The 19,336-nt window shown below is 40.0% G+C and overlaps 1 protein-coding gene across 1 annotated transcript; it reads left to right on the top strand.

The window, feature by feature from the left end:
- The first annotated feature begins 687 nt into the window (after window positions 1–687).
- Window positions 688–18,369, top strand: wdr61 (WD repeat domain 61). The gene is given in 12 exon segments (XM_034236065.1): window positions 688–841; window positions 1,197–1,254; window positions 1,524–1,551; window positions 2,099–2,204; window positions 5,187–5,359; window positions 6,891–6,997; window positions 6,999–7,040; window positions 7,779–7,872; window positions 8,562–8,655; window positions 8,859–8,951; window positions 16,041–16,119; window positions 18,135–18,369. Coding segments are annotated over 11 exon segments (918 nt in total). The 5' UTR covers window positions 688–841; window positions 1,197–1,242; the 3' UTR covers window positions 18,225–18,369.
- Window positions 18,370–19,336: the final 967 nt, after the last annotated feature.

Below are 19,336 nucleotides of genomic sequence, written 5' to 3'. Positions count from 1 at the left end.
ACACACACACACACACTTTTCTAAATAGGACATCTCTCATCTTCTTCACTCAAGCTGTCAACTGATGCCCTTTCTCTAAAACACAATTGCCGATATCCGCTTACCTTCAGTTATTCAGAGTTATTTTAGAAAACACTGTATTCACTTTCCTCGACTTTAAATTATTCTCTTGAAACTTTTTCTTGACAGCCTTTATTTTGAGTGTGTCAAGCTCAGACTGCTGCTTCAGCAACTGTCAAAATGTGTTTCTGCTTACTCTTCAGGCTCAGGATTGCCTGTCTTTCTGCAACATAGAGGCTTTCCATATGGGCTATTCTTATTGTTGTGGTGAAGAGAAACAGACAGCTCCTGAACATCCTGAAGGCTTGTTTGAAGTAAAATATGAATTATAAGTTTGAGCAGAAACCTGCTTTTTTTATATTGTAGGCAAATTAAATAGTAACATTTCCAATCATTCTTATATTTGTTGTACGTTTTGTTGCCATCTCAATATGTATTCTCCTTCAGACCAATCTTACTGGCTTATCCTATAATAACAATTTACCAAAGAAATATGGCATTTTTCATTCATTCATAACAATCCCTTTTAAAATAATTTTGCACTATTATTTTTTATCTTTAAATCAACCAAATCAGTCGTTTCAAAACATTTATCAAATGAAATAATTGCATATTTCCTCCGCTGGTGGCGGTAGTGCGACTCTTACATTACCCGTCTACCTCTTTACAACACACGAAGAAGACGCAGAGCGGAAGTTACGCCTGATGTTGTCATGGCGTCTCACATGTAAATCACCGAGCTTCAGATATTGAATAAAACACATTTTAAGGTGATTTGAAGGTAAGTCTGTGCACATTTGATCACATTTAAATTCTGTATTTTCAATAAACATTGCCGGTTAAACTGGGGGATCGCCCGCTATTCTGGTTAACTGTTAAAACCCTGTTCAACACCCGCTGCTAGTTAGAGCTAGCTCCTGTTAGCCGTGTTTTTTAGATTTTAATTTTGCTCACCGTATACATGTTTTGCTGTGAAGTTTAATTTGTTATTCTGTGGCTATTCCCTCCTAACTGTGGCAGCTGTACGACTTTAATATTGTGTTGTTAATGCTGTGTTGCTCTCGTCAGTGACACTTCTTTATTTGAATGACAATGTCCTACTTGGTCAAACTAACTCACTTTATTGTTGTTTTCAGGTTAAAGTAAGTTAATAACTGGCTCTCTGACTCCCAGGGCCGAAACATGACCACTCAAGTAAGCAACAAATTCAACTGACTCAATATGGTTTTTGGTCATTGGTGCGTTTCATATCTATATTTACACATGTGAAGCTATTTTGAGTGGTCCTATCTGTTCTTGAGCTTTATTTGTGCAGCCATGTCTTTGTTTTTGACTGTTATTTATCTCTGTAGGTACATTTAGAGCAATGCAAACAAATGAATACATTAAAATGACTTCAATTAAATTGATTCAGTATATATAATGAACTCACATATTAACTATAAGATGTGTTTTGATTTCAGTACAGCATTCTTTTCAAGCAAGAACACGGTGAGTAACATTATGGATACACACTGACATATTCCTTCATTATCCTGAACATGGATACTGTAATTTAGTTTAAGTCAGTTTCACATCCACTGTTGTAAATCCTTGATAATTATAATATTAAGTACTTAATGACACCTTAACATTTCATACAAGCATTCAACAAACACACACACAGTCAAATGCCCTAATGAATGCAGAAAGCACAATGTACTCTTTAAAAAAATGACATTTGCTAAAGACATACTGAAAACTCAAACATACGATTTCATGGATTTGTGATGATAATATAATAGTAATCTTTATTTGTATAGCACCTTTCATACAATAAGCGCAGTTCAAGGCGCTTCACATAGACATTTCACAGGGAATTGATATCACACAGCATTCAGTTACCAGTTAAAAACTTAAAAACAAACAATAGCGTTGAGTAGACATATAAGAAATACATTTATACATGATGTTTTACCCATCAGCTCTGCTAGTTTCAGGTTTGAATAACTTCTCCTCACACTCTCATCAGAGCTCTAACCCGTGTGTTTCCTCTCAGCTCACGATGATGCGATCTGGACCGCAGCGTGGGGGAAGAGTGAGGCGGACGGCTCCGATACCATCGTCACCGGCTCACTGGATGATATGGTGAAAGTCTGGAAATGGTAAGTGTATTTAAATTGTTTTCCCTCATGAGAATGGGACTTCATTTTTTTATGTTCTTAAATGTATCTGATAGTCTTTTGTCTAGATGACTTTGTTTTCTAGCCAAAGTGTTCAGTCAATATTCAACTAATGTTTGACTGTCTATAATAGCTTATACATTGCATTTAGCTGACGCTTTTATCCAAAGCGACTTACAATAAGTGCATTCGACCAAGAAGATACAACCTTGAAGAAAACAGAATCATATAAGTACATCAGGTTTACAAGTAAGTACATAAGTACAACTGGCTTTAGATAAGCCAGCCCTTTATTAGTATAAAAGTGCTTTGTTAGTAATTCTATCGCTCGAAGTGGAGTCGAAAGAGATGAGTTTTCAGTCTGCGCCGGAAGGTGTGTAAGCTATCTGCTGTCCTGATGTCAATGGGGAGCTCATTTCACCATCTTGGAGCCAGGATAGCAAACCCACGTGTTTTTGCCGATGGGAACTTGGGTCCCCCTCGCAGCGAGGGCGCAACGAGCCGTTTGGCTGATGCAGAGCGGAGTGCACGTGCTGGGGTGTACGGTTTAACCATGTCCTGGATGTAGGAAGGGCCAGATCCATTCGCAGCATGGCACGCTAGGTGTTTCACAAATAACTCAAATAAAAAATATGACTTTAAAAACAACATTATTATTATTGTTTTTTGTAAGAAGGGGCCGGTCAAATAAGATTTTCTTCTCCCTGCTCCTTTCTACCTTCTGCTATAAAAAAAAAACACTAGTATAAGTGTACATGTTTTCTTTTAAAATAACTGCCATGTGTGGAATAAATGAATAATTAATCATTTATTATTAACAAAAAATACAAATATGATAAAATCACGTTTTAAAGGCTAAATCTAAATGAATAGATAAACTGTCTTTTTTGAAAAAGGCTTTACATTCAGCCCATAGAGCCAAACCATCGTTTTATTTTGTCGGCACAGATAATATTCTCTGTGTTCATTCCAGGTAATCCTAACTGAGCCTGACGGTTGTCCATTTGTATTGATCTGTAGGGGTAGCGAGGGTATTGATTATGACCATAAATGGAGATGGCAGTAGCACACCTGACTGCCCGCCTCAGTTTATTCCCTCTTTAGCAATGTCCCTGCTTTTAAATCTAAAACTTTTCCTTCAAGAAGATCTGTTACAAACCAAAATGACATGAAGTAAATCTGTAGCAACGGTTCAACTTTGCATCAGATCGGGAAATGTTTACAATTTCATTTCAGATCTTCAAAAGTAGTATTTACCAGCACATAGTTAATGTAATGAAAAAGAATATGCCATGTTGACATTATTGGGCATCTCACTGTTGCTATAGGGTTTGTTTCTGGTCCTTTTTATCACCCATTTTCTCATAAATCTTTATTGAATGTGATTTAGACATTTGTCATGGAATTGTGGATCTTTAAAGGTCACCTATTATGCAAAATCCACTTGTTCATGTCTCTTCTACATCAACATGTGTCCCCTCTTCTTCATGTCTCTTCTACATCAACATGTGTCCCCTCTTCTTCATGTCTGTTCTACATAAACATGTGTCCCCTCTGTAAAGAGATTCTGAAAGTTTCAGGAAAAAAGATTCTCTCTTTTTGTCCTGATCCATTTCTATAAAAACCTGTCTGAAAATGAGCTGATCAGATTTTGGCCACTTTATGATGTCATAACGATTTTTTGGGTTGTGTAACCATTAGCCAATCACCAACCAAGGTAACCCCCCCCCACACACCCCCACCTTATCACCTGAATCTCCTCCTAGAGCACCATTGAGTTCTTTCTAGTGGTGCACGATAATTATCGGCCCAATAATTATCGGTCCGATATTAGGAATTATGACGTCATCCCGATAAACCCGATAAAAGTATTAATAGCCCCGATAATATACAATATATTTTTTGGGTAAAAAAAAGAAATAAATACTGCGGTGTGGGTGGATTGGGATGAGGGGCGCTTGTTTTTCCCTCGGCTCCTCCCGTTTTGCCAGTACTGTGGTATTAGTGGTTTAGGAAGAGGGGAGTTTTTCACAAATCCAGCGCTCCCTAACTGCCTGGATGTGACGTTAATGCTGTGCGGCCGTGAAGCCAGGACAGTAAACAAACATGTCGTCGGTAGTATGGGACTATTTCAAAGTTTCAGAGTTAGATAGTTCGCTTGCTATTTGTATTAACAAATGCAGAAGTTCCACGAGGAGGGAAAAGGCAACGAGCTATAATACTTCCAACCTGATTAGTCACCTGAAACATCGCCATCGCTACGATGGTGTGTTAAAAGCGTACGAAGACGCCTGCGCTGCTAAACTAGCGGCGAATCCAAAGCCAGCTGCAAAGGCACCGGGGCTTTTACCTATCGACGAGGCTTTTGAAAAAGGCAAGAACTTTATTTGGGGAAATAAATATGGTCACTTTGAAGAGTCAAAACTGTTCTTGGCTTTGTTTTGTTCATAGTAGTAATGCTCATGTCATTTTCTCACTACTAGTCTCTTTTTTACCACCAGCTGTGCAAAAACTACAGGTACATTTAATATATATATATATATATATATATATATATATTATTATCGGTTATCGGTATCGGTCTTGACAAGCAGGAAGGTATCGGTTTCAAAAAACCAATATCGTGCATCCCTAGTTCTTTCTAACCAAATCTCTCTCAGAGGGGCGTGGGCAGTGACTCCTTATTTTCATCTAAAGTAACAGACAATCAGCACTTTTGAAACAGGGCTGAAACAGAGGGGATTATCGGTAATGCTGCAATGATCTGTTTGGTATTTGGAGCCAAACACTTCAGAGACATGTTTGTATATATCTGGGACCTATAATATATTGATGAAAAGAAGTGTAATAGGGGACCTTTAAGTTAGAATTTCATTTCTAGGCACTTTCAGAACTTTCTCCTCCATGTTGTCCTAAAAGTCGAGTTGATGTTATTTGACCGTTTGTCCTCACGTGTCCCTGCAGGTGTGATGAGAAGCTGGAGCTGCAGTGGTCTCTGGAGGGCCACCAGCTGGGCGTGGTGTCGGTGGACATCAGTCACAATGGAGCCATCGCCGCCTCCAGCTCCCTCGACGCTCACATCCGTCTCTGGGACCTGGAGTCCGGGAAACAGATCAAGTCCATGGACGCCGGACCTGGTGAGGCCTCAGAGGATCATGGACAATAATGTATTGGTTTAAATTGTATTCAGGATGCCTCCCCCTCAGATCTATATTTTACTTTAATTAAATATATATTCTTTTTTCCTGTATGATTGATCTTTAATAAGACTTTGAATAAGAACGTTTTTGCCATGGATTTTAATTTATCAGGTTAATTATCTAACTTTTGACAAATTTAAAGTCGGCAAATACTTTTTGGAGTGCAAGATACTGGGTGTTTCTCAATGTCGAGGAAAGCTGCTCCAGAGCCACTATTTCAAGGATGCTACGTCATCGAGTCCCGCCAAACGACTGTTCCAATGTCCAGGCTCCTTGGAATTCTACCGAGGCCGGCGTCCTTCGTTGCGGGAAATTTCGAGGCTGCACATGTGTATCCTCCGCGATCTTAAAATCCCCACAATGCTTTGCGCACGGACCAATTTCCAAATCTTTGGCGGAAATCGCGTTCCATTTAAGGCGGGGCCTCGCATATGACGCACACCTGTTAGCCTGTTCCACCACTCTTCGTTTTCCGAGGCTAGGAAGGATTCTTGCCTCGCTTCTGAAGGACCTGACTCGGAGGGACTTGTCCTACCAAGGAAGCGTCCTCGACATTGAGAAACACCCACTGTTTTTTAGAGTTTAAATTATTAGTTGATGAACAGAAACATTATTTCCAACTTTTTTTGAATATAGATTCATTGTTTATGAAACACTTGATGATTGTAGCTTCTTTTTGCTATAATTAACTGTTTCTCGTGGTTTAATATCATAGTAAACTGAATATCTTTAGGTAATGGCTTTTTGTTCCGACCTTTCTGTTTAGAGAATAGTTAATTCTTCCATATTTCTTAAAAAATGTTCACCGTTTAATTTAAGTACATAATCACCGTAATTGGTTATGAGACTTTCCAGTTGCCATTTTACAGGTATAGATGATTCCCTTATTAGAACATTCTTGACGCCTGTGAATATCGTGGCCCCTAAACTCACTTCTGAAATAAAGGTTTCTGATTGGACCTTGTGGATGTGCGGTTACCGGGCAGTATTAAGTGTTGAGTCACTGCTTTTGTCACTCGGTTAAATACCCAAACAGAAGTGCAGGTGACGACAGCTCCTCTGTTCGGCTCTGTGAAGCTTAGCTAGCTTGTTTTTTTTCTTCCTCTCACCTCTCAAGAACCCCACTCCCAGAAATATGACTCTGTCGTTGTGTATCTTGAACCGAGCTGTACTTCATCTTATGACATGTCAACTCCCATTAGAGACACTCCATTTCACTCAGTGGTTGGTCCGGGTCACTGGATTAAAGACCTTTTTTTTACTCTCTTGGGACAAAATGTATTTTGGTATATCTGAAGTAAATCCTTTGTTTTATATTTGTGGATTTACATAACAACATTTAGCTTATAAATAACAGTTTTGTCAAGATTTAGCAGGAATACTTAGTTGTCTTATTTCTACAGCAGGTTTAATCTGTCAGTCAGTTTGATGTGTTCAACGTTCCCTTTGTCTTCTCTTCTCTCTTTAGTTGACGCCTGGTCGGTCGCCTTCTCCCCAGACTCTAAATACATCGCCACAGGAAGCCACCACGGCAAGGTCAACATCTTCGGCGTGGAAAGTGGCAAGAAGGAGCATTTCTCTGGACACTCGAGGGAAATTCATCCTGAGCATAGCTTACGTAAGGAATCATAAATCGTCCTCTGGCCGGCTGCATGGAGCCCTCTCTGTCTTTACAATCGCTCATCTTGATTTGTGTTTATTGTGATTTACCCCTTTTTCTAAGAAAAGGTGTCCTAGACCTAGCTATAGGTCATACCCTTGTTACATTTGAAAGTCGTTATGTTACAGGGTGTCCGTGGGGTCTTAAAAAGTATTAAAAGTTGATAGATCAATTTAGTGAAAATGAAGGCTATTAAAAAGTATTAAACGGCATTTTCCAAGGTATTACATTTTGTAGCTTGTTTTCAATAAGTATATAAATGGTCCAGAGAGGTTGTATTCTACAGTCTGACTGAATGTAATCATTGCGTAGGTGTGTATTGTGATTCTGTGTAGTTTATTGATGGCATCCCGTTGGATTTGACGTCATCTGAACAGGACATCGCACGCTCACTGCTTGAAAGCGCGCGAAGGCCCGTTTACGCCGGTTGTTAAGCAACATCGTTTTGGGGAAATTCAAGTCTGCGTCCAAATGGTTGGAAGATAAGGAGGAAGGACAATCAATACTGTATATAGTCAATGTGAGGTAAAGTGTGTCGCCAATGTAACCGGTTAAAACTCGAAGTGGCGATGAGGTCTTAAAATGTACGGAAAGGGTCTTAAAAAAGGTCTTAAAAGGTATTACATTTGACTTCAGGACTCCTGCATATACCCTGTGTTAAATAAATGCAATGGTTCTCTATGCTATGCCCCTCAGAGTCCTGATGGGAAATATCTGGCCAGCGGAGCCATCGATGGGATCATCAACATCTTTGACATCGCCACTGGAAAGCTGCTCCATACGCTGGAAGGTAAAATACAAATCTGAATATTAATAAGTTGCATTAATCAATTGCTGCAACTGGTGACAAAAGTATTCTGATAATTGATTATTTGATTGATAATTTAGGCATTTGTTTATTAAATGTCAGAAAATAATGAAAAAGGTACATCTTTTTCACAACGGAAAATGAGGTCACATTTACAAAAAAAGAGGTGGCAAATTCTCACCTTTTGAAAATTGTAAAATTGATCATTTTCTGGCTTTTGCAAGATAATTTACATAAATGAATTCAACTTAAATGAGTTTTCTTTGAATTGACTAATCAATATACAATCATTAGTTGATCATTGTTTTTATCAGTTAGAAAAAAGATTAGAAATAAATATACGAGGCCAAAAATAAAATATATATATTTATAATAATATACATTAAGGGTGCCCAATGGGTTGATCGCGGTAGATCGCCAAGGCAGTGCGGGTAGATCGCAGCAATTTCAAATACCTCCGGCCATATTATCCGGTCATTTCTTTTTGCCATAAGCACCATTTTAAGTCTATTCAAAATAAGCAGAATAGAGGTGTCGGCACCAGCCCCTCTCATCGATGCTACAAGTGTGCAACGAGACGCCTACAGCGCGCAGAGTGCCTCCTGAGAAGGCAGAGATCACTTCCATTTCAGACGTCAGTGAGGAATATAACTTCCTGTTTCTCTCTTCAGGTCACGCCATGCCCATCAGATCCCTCACCTTCTCCCCCGACTCCCAGCTGCTGGTCACCGCCTCCGACGACGGATACATCAAGATATACGACGTGTGAGTTCAGTTGGCCTGTAGATAATGTACAACCCAAATATGGTCATCATACCCAGTATTTATATTGTATATACACAAAGAAAGCGAGAGAAAGGGTGTCCTCAATTGTGACGGATTTAAAAGAGTATAAATAAACACTAGGAGAAAAAAAAGAAAGGAAAAAACGTGTTTGCTTTAATAAACTTTGAGCTTTTGTTTTACAGGCAACATGCGAACCTGGCCGGCACGCTGAGTGGACACGGCTCCTGGGTTCTTAACGTCGCCTTCTCTCCAGACAGCAAACACTTTGTCTCCAGGTAAAATCAAAACAACCTCATGTTCCGACCAAAAAGAGGTGAAATTGATGCATAAAAGCACTTTGATTTAACATAACATTTACTGATACATTTAATTTATTTTTCCTTCTTTTTGGTCTTGGTGCTCATTAGAACATGTGGTTGTTATGTCTTTGTTAAACTTCTGATAATGAAGGACTTTACTTTCATCAGTCTTGTAGGGCTGCAACAAACGACTAATTTGATAATCGATTAATCTATCGATTGATGAAATGATTAATCGACTATTCGGACTATTACTGTATGCCTTGCACAATTTCTCAAGCGCTCTTATTTAGCCATCAACTTTTAGATTTAGCTAGAGGTTGTTTTAGGCATGTGGAAACTAACAATGAAGACAATAAAGATGAATACTTGATTCAAAAATACATATATTATTAAGGCGAGACACGGCAGGCAAAAACATCGTTTTTCAAGTACTGGTCAATTTTGAGATTTTGTGCTATTTTGATTCCATAACATGTTTTCTTTCAGGCTTTTGGAAGGAAAACGTACAAAATACACATTTAAGTGTTTATTTTACTATAGTTTGTCTATTTGCGTCTGTATATTTCTCCTAAATTCATCAAAAGTTAGCATTCTAACGTAACATAAAGTACCGCGACCGCTGTGTGCACCATGTCAACAGAGGTATCGCTGGAAAGCTGTGTCTCTCCTGCACAATCTCATCGGATCCAAATATGGTCATTTCCTTTGTAAAGGTGTCTTAAACCAAGAAACAAAATCTCATTGGCTGGTGTCAATTTCTGACAACGTGATTCGTTCAGATGCGTCACGTGGTGTGCTAAAACACTTCCTGGTTAGCTTTCCGCTAGAAATTAAAATCTCAAAATGCCAAAAGAACGGCGAAAAAAACGTTCACAGAGAAGACGACAATAATTGTCACTTGCACGAAGCAAGGTTATAAAAAAAAAATGACCCTGAACATGAAATACCTTCACGGAGTGCGTCGATGCGCAAGCTGTCGTTTTCTCAAAATGAGTTTTTTCTCCTACTCTGAGTTCGAAATTTCAACTTCAGTAGCACGTACATACACCAAACCTTCCAGTTATATTCCTATCAATATTATGAAGGCTTTTACAGAAGGGTTTGTTCATATATAATTCATAGCCTGAATTATACAACATTGTATACCTAAACACATGGCGAAAATGGATATTTTAGGGCTGTTGACAGTATTTTCTGATTTATGGAGTGATAAAAAGAGATATCCAAAATCCCTTCTGTAAAAGCCTTAGATGCTAATATGACTACAAAATGAAACAAGAATTTTGAATCTAGCTATATCCAAAGTTCAGATTTCGATTCCTGAAATGTGTTAAAATATGTGCATATTTAATGAGATAATGGATAATTTGCATATTTAAACATGCTATTTCAGAAAACTTGTAATACAAAAAACAATTGCCTCATTGTAAATAATTAACTGGAGAAATGTCTAGCTGATACCTTTAAGTTAAAAAAATTACCCTATTCACCTGGGGTGTCTTGCCTTAAATTAACTTAAAGGAGACCTATCATGCTATATTTAAATGATATAGTGTATGACCATACCTATATAAGGTATATTTATACATTTTATTTTTCAAAATACCAAACAGATCATTTTTTAGCCATGCCTCGTTTCGCTCATTTTCGCTCTTTTCCAAGCCTGTCTTTGAAAATTCTGAGCGGCAGCTGACCACGCCCCCTGCAGAAGAGGGGGGCATGAGCCGGTGAGAGTCACGTTAACATGCTTGCTGTGATTACGAGTGTGGAATAAACATGTCATCTCAGAGCAATGCATGTGTTCAAGCGTATTATCAATTTGATCCAGAGACTGACCCTGAAGCAGCGGAGGTTTTGGTGGAGGTGGAAACATCTCGGTTGCAGCAGGACGTTTCTGAATGGTTAGTTGACAAGCTGTTGTTCCTATTTATTTTACTCTGTTACGATGCGTGCTACTTATTCCGTTCATATTTTGGCTAATTAGCAAGAATGCTATGTGTACAGTTTATAACTTAGAGCTTGTAACGCAAAAACAGCGATACATATATATATTTATAAAGGGAGACATTCATATTTTCAGCATATATACAATGGCCTCATTGCGTTTATTAATAGTTTAGTCCTTTTCTTCCAACATCGTGCAACAACCGTTGGAAAGTTCAATAACTTAGGGTGATAAAAAGTATAACTCCAACAACACCTCAGTTGTCAGCAGTGTGTGTAGTTTCATGTGTTTTTAAAAGCTCAGTTATTGACTTCTTTCTACAGGTGTACATGTGCAAATTGCGCCACGATGCCTTCTGAACGGAGAATGTGTGCTGCATGGAGATACCACAGGTAACATTTTTGATAGCTTCACTAAGTTGTCTGTTTAGAGAATACATTTTTAACATGTCATTCAATATATCTTTATCACACTAGGTGTCAAGACGGATGCAGGAACTTGAGGACTCTATAACCTGTGGTGGACCATCCTGGATTGGAGCCTGTGTGCCTGAATGTGTTCTTCCTGCAGAATGCATTTAATATTTACAGAGCTGAACATGGTGGACTACAGTTGAGGCAAATAGAGCAGTGAGTGGTTTGTTTGTTTTGACTGAAAGTGTAAAACGAATGCCAATATTGTTCATGGAAATAAATACTGGTGTATATGGCTTTATGCAATCTTTCATTGTACATGTACTATTATATATATATATATTATTACACAGCAATGGCATAACACACCCATGTGTACGACAAAAAAAGTCCACACACAACCTTATGCTTTTGAAATCAGAATATTCTTTACCCATCCAAACATGAATAATCACGACACATTTGATATCAACTCTGAACTTTATTGTCAAAATGAACGGTTCTTTGAACCCATAAAAAAAAAACTAAATGTACTTGTATTATATATAAATTACACTAAATATTTTTTTTAATGATTTCAGGCGTCACAGGTATCTAGCCTACAGAAGCTTTGTGAGCTGGTGCTGGGGCTTCCTTGGACGCAGGATCAGAGTGGTGATTCCGGTCTGCGTTGTCCTCAAGGAGGCAGGAGTTTCCTGATCCGCAAAATGTCGATGTTGGGTTCAGACAGCAGCCAAATTGAACCGTGTAGCATACCCGGCGATGACCTCGTCCCTGTCAGGTCGCTCATAATGGTGCAGGGTCCACAAAGACTTGGTCGAAGATGAGGTCCATCAAGTTGGCCACGTAGCCTGTGCAATGTTAAAAAAAAAGCACAACAAAAAATGTGGTTTAGATTAGTATATGCATGTAAAAAACTGAAAGTTCTTTCTAATTTTATATTTGTAAATAGTTGTATAATAAATATTTTAAACACTTACGGAATGTGGGGTCAGTCTTTACTGGTTTTGCTCTGCATTCTCCCTTCCTGGCCTTTGGGAACTGCAGTTTATACAGAGGGTTTCCAGGGGATGTAGTGGCTTGTGCACGCTCAGCGTTTTCATTGTAGTGCAGGGCTGCCAGGTACAGTCTTTCATTTCCGCCATGAGAAAAAAAAATGTAAATAATAGCAAAGGATGTACAAATTGTCACTAATTAGTAAGTATGTGAGGTGCTGGCCTGTAAAGAAGAAAACATAGTTGGAACAAAATCATCTCAATTTAGTATTCAGGATGAGAAAATACTATTTGGATAAATATCGTCTGAAATCCCAAAAGATGGGGCTTAAAACTCTCTATTTAGCAAAGCTCTTTGCTTAGCCTTTTCCAATCTGAGTTAGTTTTGAACCGTAACGTGCATGCTGTGTTTCTGACTCAATACAGATGATGTGTTGGAGAGGGGCTGAGCTCAGTAGACTGACTGTAATGAGTGCTAGCCACTAATTAGCCTGTTGCTAGGTAAGGCCTTGTCAACAACAACATACCAACGGGGCTTTAGCTCCGTTTTACTCGTGGTGTGTGTCCCCCCTCGCATACATACACACAGTGTTGTATCCTCACACACCCCCATTTATATTCATGTGCGCAAACAAGTAAACACACAAAAGCTTTTACATATAACGCTGCAAAAAAACGGCATGTCTCATTAGCGTAGCGTAGCTTAGCTTACAGATCGATGATATCTGATCGTTCTTACAGACTACAATCACAAAAGCTTTTACATATAACGCTGCAAAAAACGGCACTTACCTACAGAAGATTACGTTTGTTATTATAACTTACTCAATATGATTTTAGAGGACACAAAATACTAATAAATAGGAGAATAAATACTTGTGTTATCGGCTAGGGTGTGGCTTTACAGCCTTCACACAGATGGCCATTACGGCAGTATGTCTGAACATGTTAGCAAATGCCTGATAATTAAAATAAAAGACAAAGCAAAGACTGCGGAGCGTACAATATAAAATGTTACAAAAACATATAAACACCTAACCGATTACTATTTGGGTTTGAGGCGACATTGATACGGCAAAGCTACATGCTACATACTACAAGCTAGAGATAGCTTTATCAGGAAAAACACCGCTAAATAAAAACTTACAGCTTCAAAATTGGATGTGTCCTCACTGGCCTGCTCCCGGATGGTTGGTATTGATCCCGGCAATGCACGTGGCCGTGGCTCATTCCCCTGATAGGTGGAGAGTTGACCAATAAGCAGAGCACGTCTCTTTGTGACGTAGGAAAGTGTTGAAATCTGGATCCGTTTTTTTCAGATCCGTTTCAGCCACTTTTTTAGAGATTTGGCGAAGGAGGAAAATAGAGAGGGTTGTGTTTTCTGACACTTGGTGAGTTCCCTGGAACACCGGGGACACATATTCATGTATAAAAGACGTCCAAAGGTGCATTTTGCATGATAGGTCCCCTTTAAAGGTGGGGTAGGTAAGTTTCAGAAACCGGCTCGAGATACACTTTTTGTTATATTCCATGGAATGCTCTTAACATCCCGATAGCAATGAATATCTGAAGTGCTTTGACAAAAAATCTATAAAAAAAATTAATCTGTGGAAGCCGTAATACTGTAAAAAGTACAACCAATCCGGTTGGATTGCCGCCCTGTCTGTCAGCCTTCCATCTCGTGCACGCACAAATGTATCTCGTGCCGTAATTGGGCGTGCATTGCAGCAGTACTTCAATGACTCGCCAGCATCAGGCGGCCACTTTCACCAGTCTGCTGACGTCATGTGTGCGTTCATGTGTGTTGGAGGAGGTGCTCTGTAAGGAAGTCTGAAGGAAGGGGCGGATTCTTTTCGGCTGTGTACTTTCAAATTTTAGTGCACTCGAGCCGGTTTCTGAAACTTACTACCCCACCTTTAACAAACTGTGAACAAAATTAACATTGCTTTTTATTTAAAGAAAATAAATAATATTTCACATCAAAAGAAACAACAATGTTTTAACAAATCGTATTAAATAATCTGATGACAGAACTGTAAACAGAATAGCTGAAACTTTAACTAAATAAGTAACTCTGTTTCCTCTAATCATTAACCCATGTTTGTATAATGGAGTTAACTCCGTGTGTTGCTGCTAGCATACATAACACCTGACGTGGAAACGTTACTCGTGGATGGGGCTACAGAGCTACTAGAAAGACAGTCGAACCCGGTGCATTCCTCCGTCTGGATGTGGAGCACTTTTGCTAAATGTTTGACACATTGCTCGTGTTACCGCCCTCACATGCTAAACACTCTTGGCAACGAGCATTGTCCACCTCAAGACGGGTAACATTTAACCACACCTTGGAGCGCTTCTCTCCGCCATCTCCTCCGTGTGTCGCTGCATGTAGCAGCTGCGTGTGTGTAAACTGCCCCGCCCCCTCCCACACAGACGGGGGAGAGAGAGATCTCGTCTGATCGAAAATACATCATAGACGCATTTGTTTGTCTTTTTGCATATTAGAAACGAGTTGGTGACACTAAGACTGCGATATAATGCTTATGTAGCAATAATACATGACATATATTTTTTAAATGTCTCCGGTACCGATAAAAAGACCAATAACGTTGGAGCTTAACGGCGCGTAAAACACACGTGATGACGTCACCAACGAATCGATGACTGAATTAGTTGGCAACTAATTTGGTAATCGATTAAGTTGATTAGTTGTTGCACCCCTACAGTCTTGTAGCTTCATAACTTAAAAGGGACCTATCATGCAAAATGCACTTTTTAATGTCTTTTATACATAAATATGTGTCGGGGAACTCACGCAGCGACAGAAAATAAAACCCTCTCTCTTTTCCTCCGTACCCAAATCTCTAAAAACGGGGCTACAACGGAGCTGATCCAGATTTGCGTCCGATATGACGTAATATCTGAAATCTGGACCCACGGCACCATCAGAAAGTTGCTATCAGAAACAATGCCCGACTGTTTTGGACGTAATATGGTCGTGTTTACATTAGCATCGCTAACACTCAGAGCTAACCTGTACTGGAGAGCATGTGTGTGAAGAAGCAGGAAATACAAAGGAACTCACCTTGTGGTATAACCGGCAAGAGAGAAAGCCTTTGAGATCCGTACTGTTTCAGAAATAATCCATGATATGGCGTTTCATCACCGCAGAATCTGCTGGTAGAATCTCCCGCATGAGCTCAGCCCCCTCCTTTAAAAAAAAAAAATGTTATACCCCAAATCAGCACTTTTGAAACAGGAAGTGAAATCGAGGGATATGAGGCATGGCTAGAATGGGTGATCTGTTTGGTATTTTGAGCAAAACACTTCATAGACATGTTTTTTATATATCTGAGACCTATGCTATTGCCTAAAAATAGCATGATAGGTGACCTTTAAAGCCATTACTTTGTGATCTTTGGGAAATTAAGTTAATTGCAGAAATGCATTTCTGCAACGTAGCATTTTTCTACCTACAAATGTTTATAGGTGTTAAAAAATGGTAAATACACTAAATTAAAACATCCAGTAGTTGTGTGAGCCTTCTCCCTTCACATTATATGTGTTTACTCTTGTCTTCTTTCCCATGCTCCTGTGGTGTGAAAGCATTTGTCAGTTAAAGCTTTTTTCTTCTCAGAAGTTTCCAGTTCATAGTGCCAAAGCAAACGCAGCGTCAGATTGTAACATGAGCTGCCTCCTCTCTCCTCAGCTCGTCTGATAAGAGCGTGAAGGTGTGGGACGCCGGCACCAGAGCGTGCATCAACACTTTCTTCGACCATCAGGACCAGGTGACAGTCCTCCCCTGTATAACCCCTCACTGAGTGTCATAATGAGTGTCATAATCAGATCCACAGTGAGAAAGTCCATCTGCTGGAGGTGCTGATGTGTTGTGGGGAAATCAATATGGCCGACGTCAGGGCGAGGCCCCTCACATGACCCTTATCTGACCCTTACATCCCGGCTGCTGACGCCTGTGGGGGGGGTTTGATCTGCGCTCCAACAAAACCTAATGAAATATCACAGCTGCTCAGGGAGGCAACAGAGCCTTAGTGTTTCTGAGTCATGATAAAAAGATGGCACAACTAGAAATGCCACAGGGATCATTTGCAGACAATTAATAGATTGGCTTTGCTTCGTTCTTTTATGTTAGATGTTTTTTTTTATATTTGCAACTGTTATGATTTGCGATATTAGTGGGACTGATCATTTTTGAAACAGTCACATTATGATTGAAAAATATATTAACCCTTGTGTTGTGTTCGAAAGCTGTTACCGTTCATGGTGTTCGCGGGTCAATTTTGACCCATGATTTATCTCAATCCAAAACACACACAAATAATGACTATCATCCAATATTGTTTGAACTACATCATAACTAACTTAATATGCATTCATAACCGTACAATCCTGTTGTAATTTAATGTTATGGCCCAAAAACACATATGGCACACGTGCATGTGTGTGTTCAGGTTCAAGTGTTAGTGTACATATTCTTTGAGAAAGGTCGAGTTCCCGTGGGGGGAGGGGGGGCAGAGGGAGGGGAGACCATGGATGTATAATAAGAACTGGATACAGCGTGGGAGGCGGGGTCTCGTTCGTTCCTATGAGAGCGAAACGTCACAGATTACCCGTCATGCCTGGCTGCCAGAGCAGAAGAACCCGTATGTGCGCTCACAGAGCATGCGTCCCTTAAGCCCCGCCCCCCGAGCTCCCACTCTCGGCTCAGTAGAATGAATGGAGAGAGAAAATAAATCTAGATTCGGCTTTTAGTTCATTTTACAACTTTAAAGACCTAATGATTATAATAAGGGCTATAAAATAGTTCATACTGGGTAGTTTATTTAGTTAAAAAAAAATTATCCACCGATTTACAGACGTCTCTTTCCCAATGTTAGTCAATGGGATAAAGTTGTTTTGGGCCGGGTGACATCACGGACTGATACGGAAGTTGCAGTACCACCGTTTGGACACTACGAATGTTGGGCTCAGAGTCCGGCGCACTTCCTGGGGGCTTGGGGGAGACCAGGTGCATGTTGCGAACAATTATTGTTACAGTGGATGAAGGGGGTGGGGCTGGGGTGTCAAAAGTCAAAGATGAATCTTGATTGGGCCAAATTTGACCTCGAGTCACCCAAAACAATTCTGCCGGGTCTCCCCTGACCCAAACACCAAATTACACACTTTTTTTTAGAGACCTTCAGACTTGGCAAAAATGGTCAAAATCAGTTTTGTAGTGTTTGTATAGCTGCTGTGGAGGACATCATGAAGCCTTGTTCCGAAAAAAAAAACTAGAGCTTAGTTATTATATCATTTTAACTTCACGAGAGACCCGAACACAACATAAGGGTTAAACTGATCATGATTTTATTTTTTTTGTGGGGGGTGGGTCTGTACCAAACAAGGATTTGTTGTATTCAAGGGGTCCTTTTTGAACATTAAAGCACGTCATAGTGCAGCCCTTGTTTCTGATCAAATTGCATTTTTTGTGTATTTGTAAAAAGCTGGAAGAGTATCCATGACCGCTCCAATTTTAACTTTTATATTTGTGTTACTTGTGGAGGTTAGTTGTTTAACTGCCTAACACTTCTTTAATCTTTGATGCAGCTGTGCAGGAGCAGAACTACAATGATTTGTGATGTAAATCCATAAAGATTGTCATGGCAAACTTTTAGGATGCTGTCTTTCAAAGGGTTGACTTATTGGACACAGAAAAATCCCTGTTTTAAAAAGCTGAGTAAATATATTTGTTCGATTTGTGAATCTTTAACTAACATCCCGTCCTCTCTGTTCCTGTGGTCTTCAGGTCTGGAGTGTGAAGTACAACAGCACCGGCTCAAAGATCATCTCGGCTGGAGACGACCGCTCCATCCACATCTACGACTGTCCCATGTGAGGGGGGTCCAGAGAGAGGAGCTGCAGAGGTTTACTACATCAGGGAGTGGACGCTGGTAATAGAGAGGGGGGGTGTGGGGAGGGGCTGTACATGTGTTGGGTTTTTGCACTGGCCCACTGCGGTCAATAAAAGGGTTTCTTTTTTACTTACGTTTCCCTTGTATTTTTGTTTTGGTTAACGGGCTGAGCTCTCTCCATGCAATTATGGTATATTATGTATTATAGCAGGATTTGTTTTGGATGGCATATCATTTTAAATGGATTATCTTGAGGTTTCAGATCAAATAGCAAATGAGTATGGAGCCTTTAAACTGTCAAATGGCAGTAAAGGAATATTAGATTAAACAAATGACAGGGAAATATACAGCTTTAAACTTATCGAATCAAGTAAAAAGTGTTTTTTTATTTTTAGGTGTTACGCAGCGTCCACACGGCAGCATGCGTTGAAGCAACAACCAATCACTTGAATCTCCCGCCCCGGACACACAAGCACGCGGTTTGATTGGCTAGAGCTTGTACTGGCATATGATTTGATTGGCGGACGCTTCCGTCGAAGCTTCAAAAGTTGAACTTTTGTCAACTTTTGAAGCGAGCAACGCGAAGCGACGGAACCACAATGCAGTTCGGCAAAGCGTGACGTCACCAAGCCCCCAGGAAGTGCGCCGGACTCTGAGCCCAACATTCGTAGTGTCCAAGCGGCGGTACTGCAATTTCCGTATCAGTCCGTGACGTCACCCGGCCCAAAACAACTTGTTCCCATTGACTAACATTGGGAAAGAGACGTCTGTAAATCGGTGGATAATTTTTTTTTAACTAAATAAACTACCCAGTATGAACTATTTTATAGCCCTTATTATAATCATTCGGTCCTTAAAGTTGTAAAATGCACTAAAAGCCGAATCTAGATTTATTTTCTCTCCATTCATTCTAGTGAGCCGAGAGTGGGAGCTCGGGGGGCGGGGCTTAAGGGGCGCATGCTCTGTGAGAACATACGGGTTCTTCTGCTCTGGCAGCCAGGCATGACGGGTAATCTGTGACGTTTCCCATTTTGACTTCATGCTCCAATGAGCAGCTCTCATAGGAAAGACCGAGACCCCGCCTCCCACGCTGTAT

The sequence above is a fragment of the Gymnodraco acuticeps genome, unplaced genomic scaffold (genome assembly GCF_902827175.1).
Source record: "Gymnodraco acuticeps unplaced genomic scaffold, fGymAcu1.1, whole genome shotgun sequence".
In the NCBI taxonomy this organism is placed as follows: Eukaryota; Metazoa; Chordata; class Actinopteri; order Perciformes; family Bathydraconidae; genus Gymnodraco; species Gymnodraco acuticeps.
The sequence above is the reverse complement of the archived record's forward strand: the minus strand, read 5'-3'. Positions and strand labels throughout refer to the sequence as shown.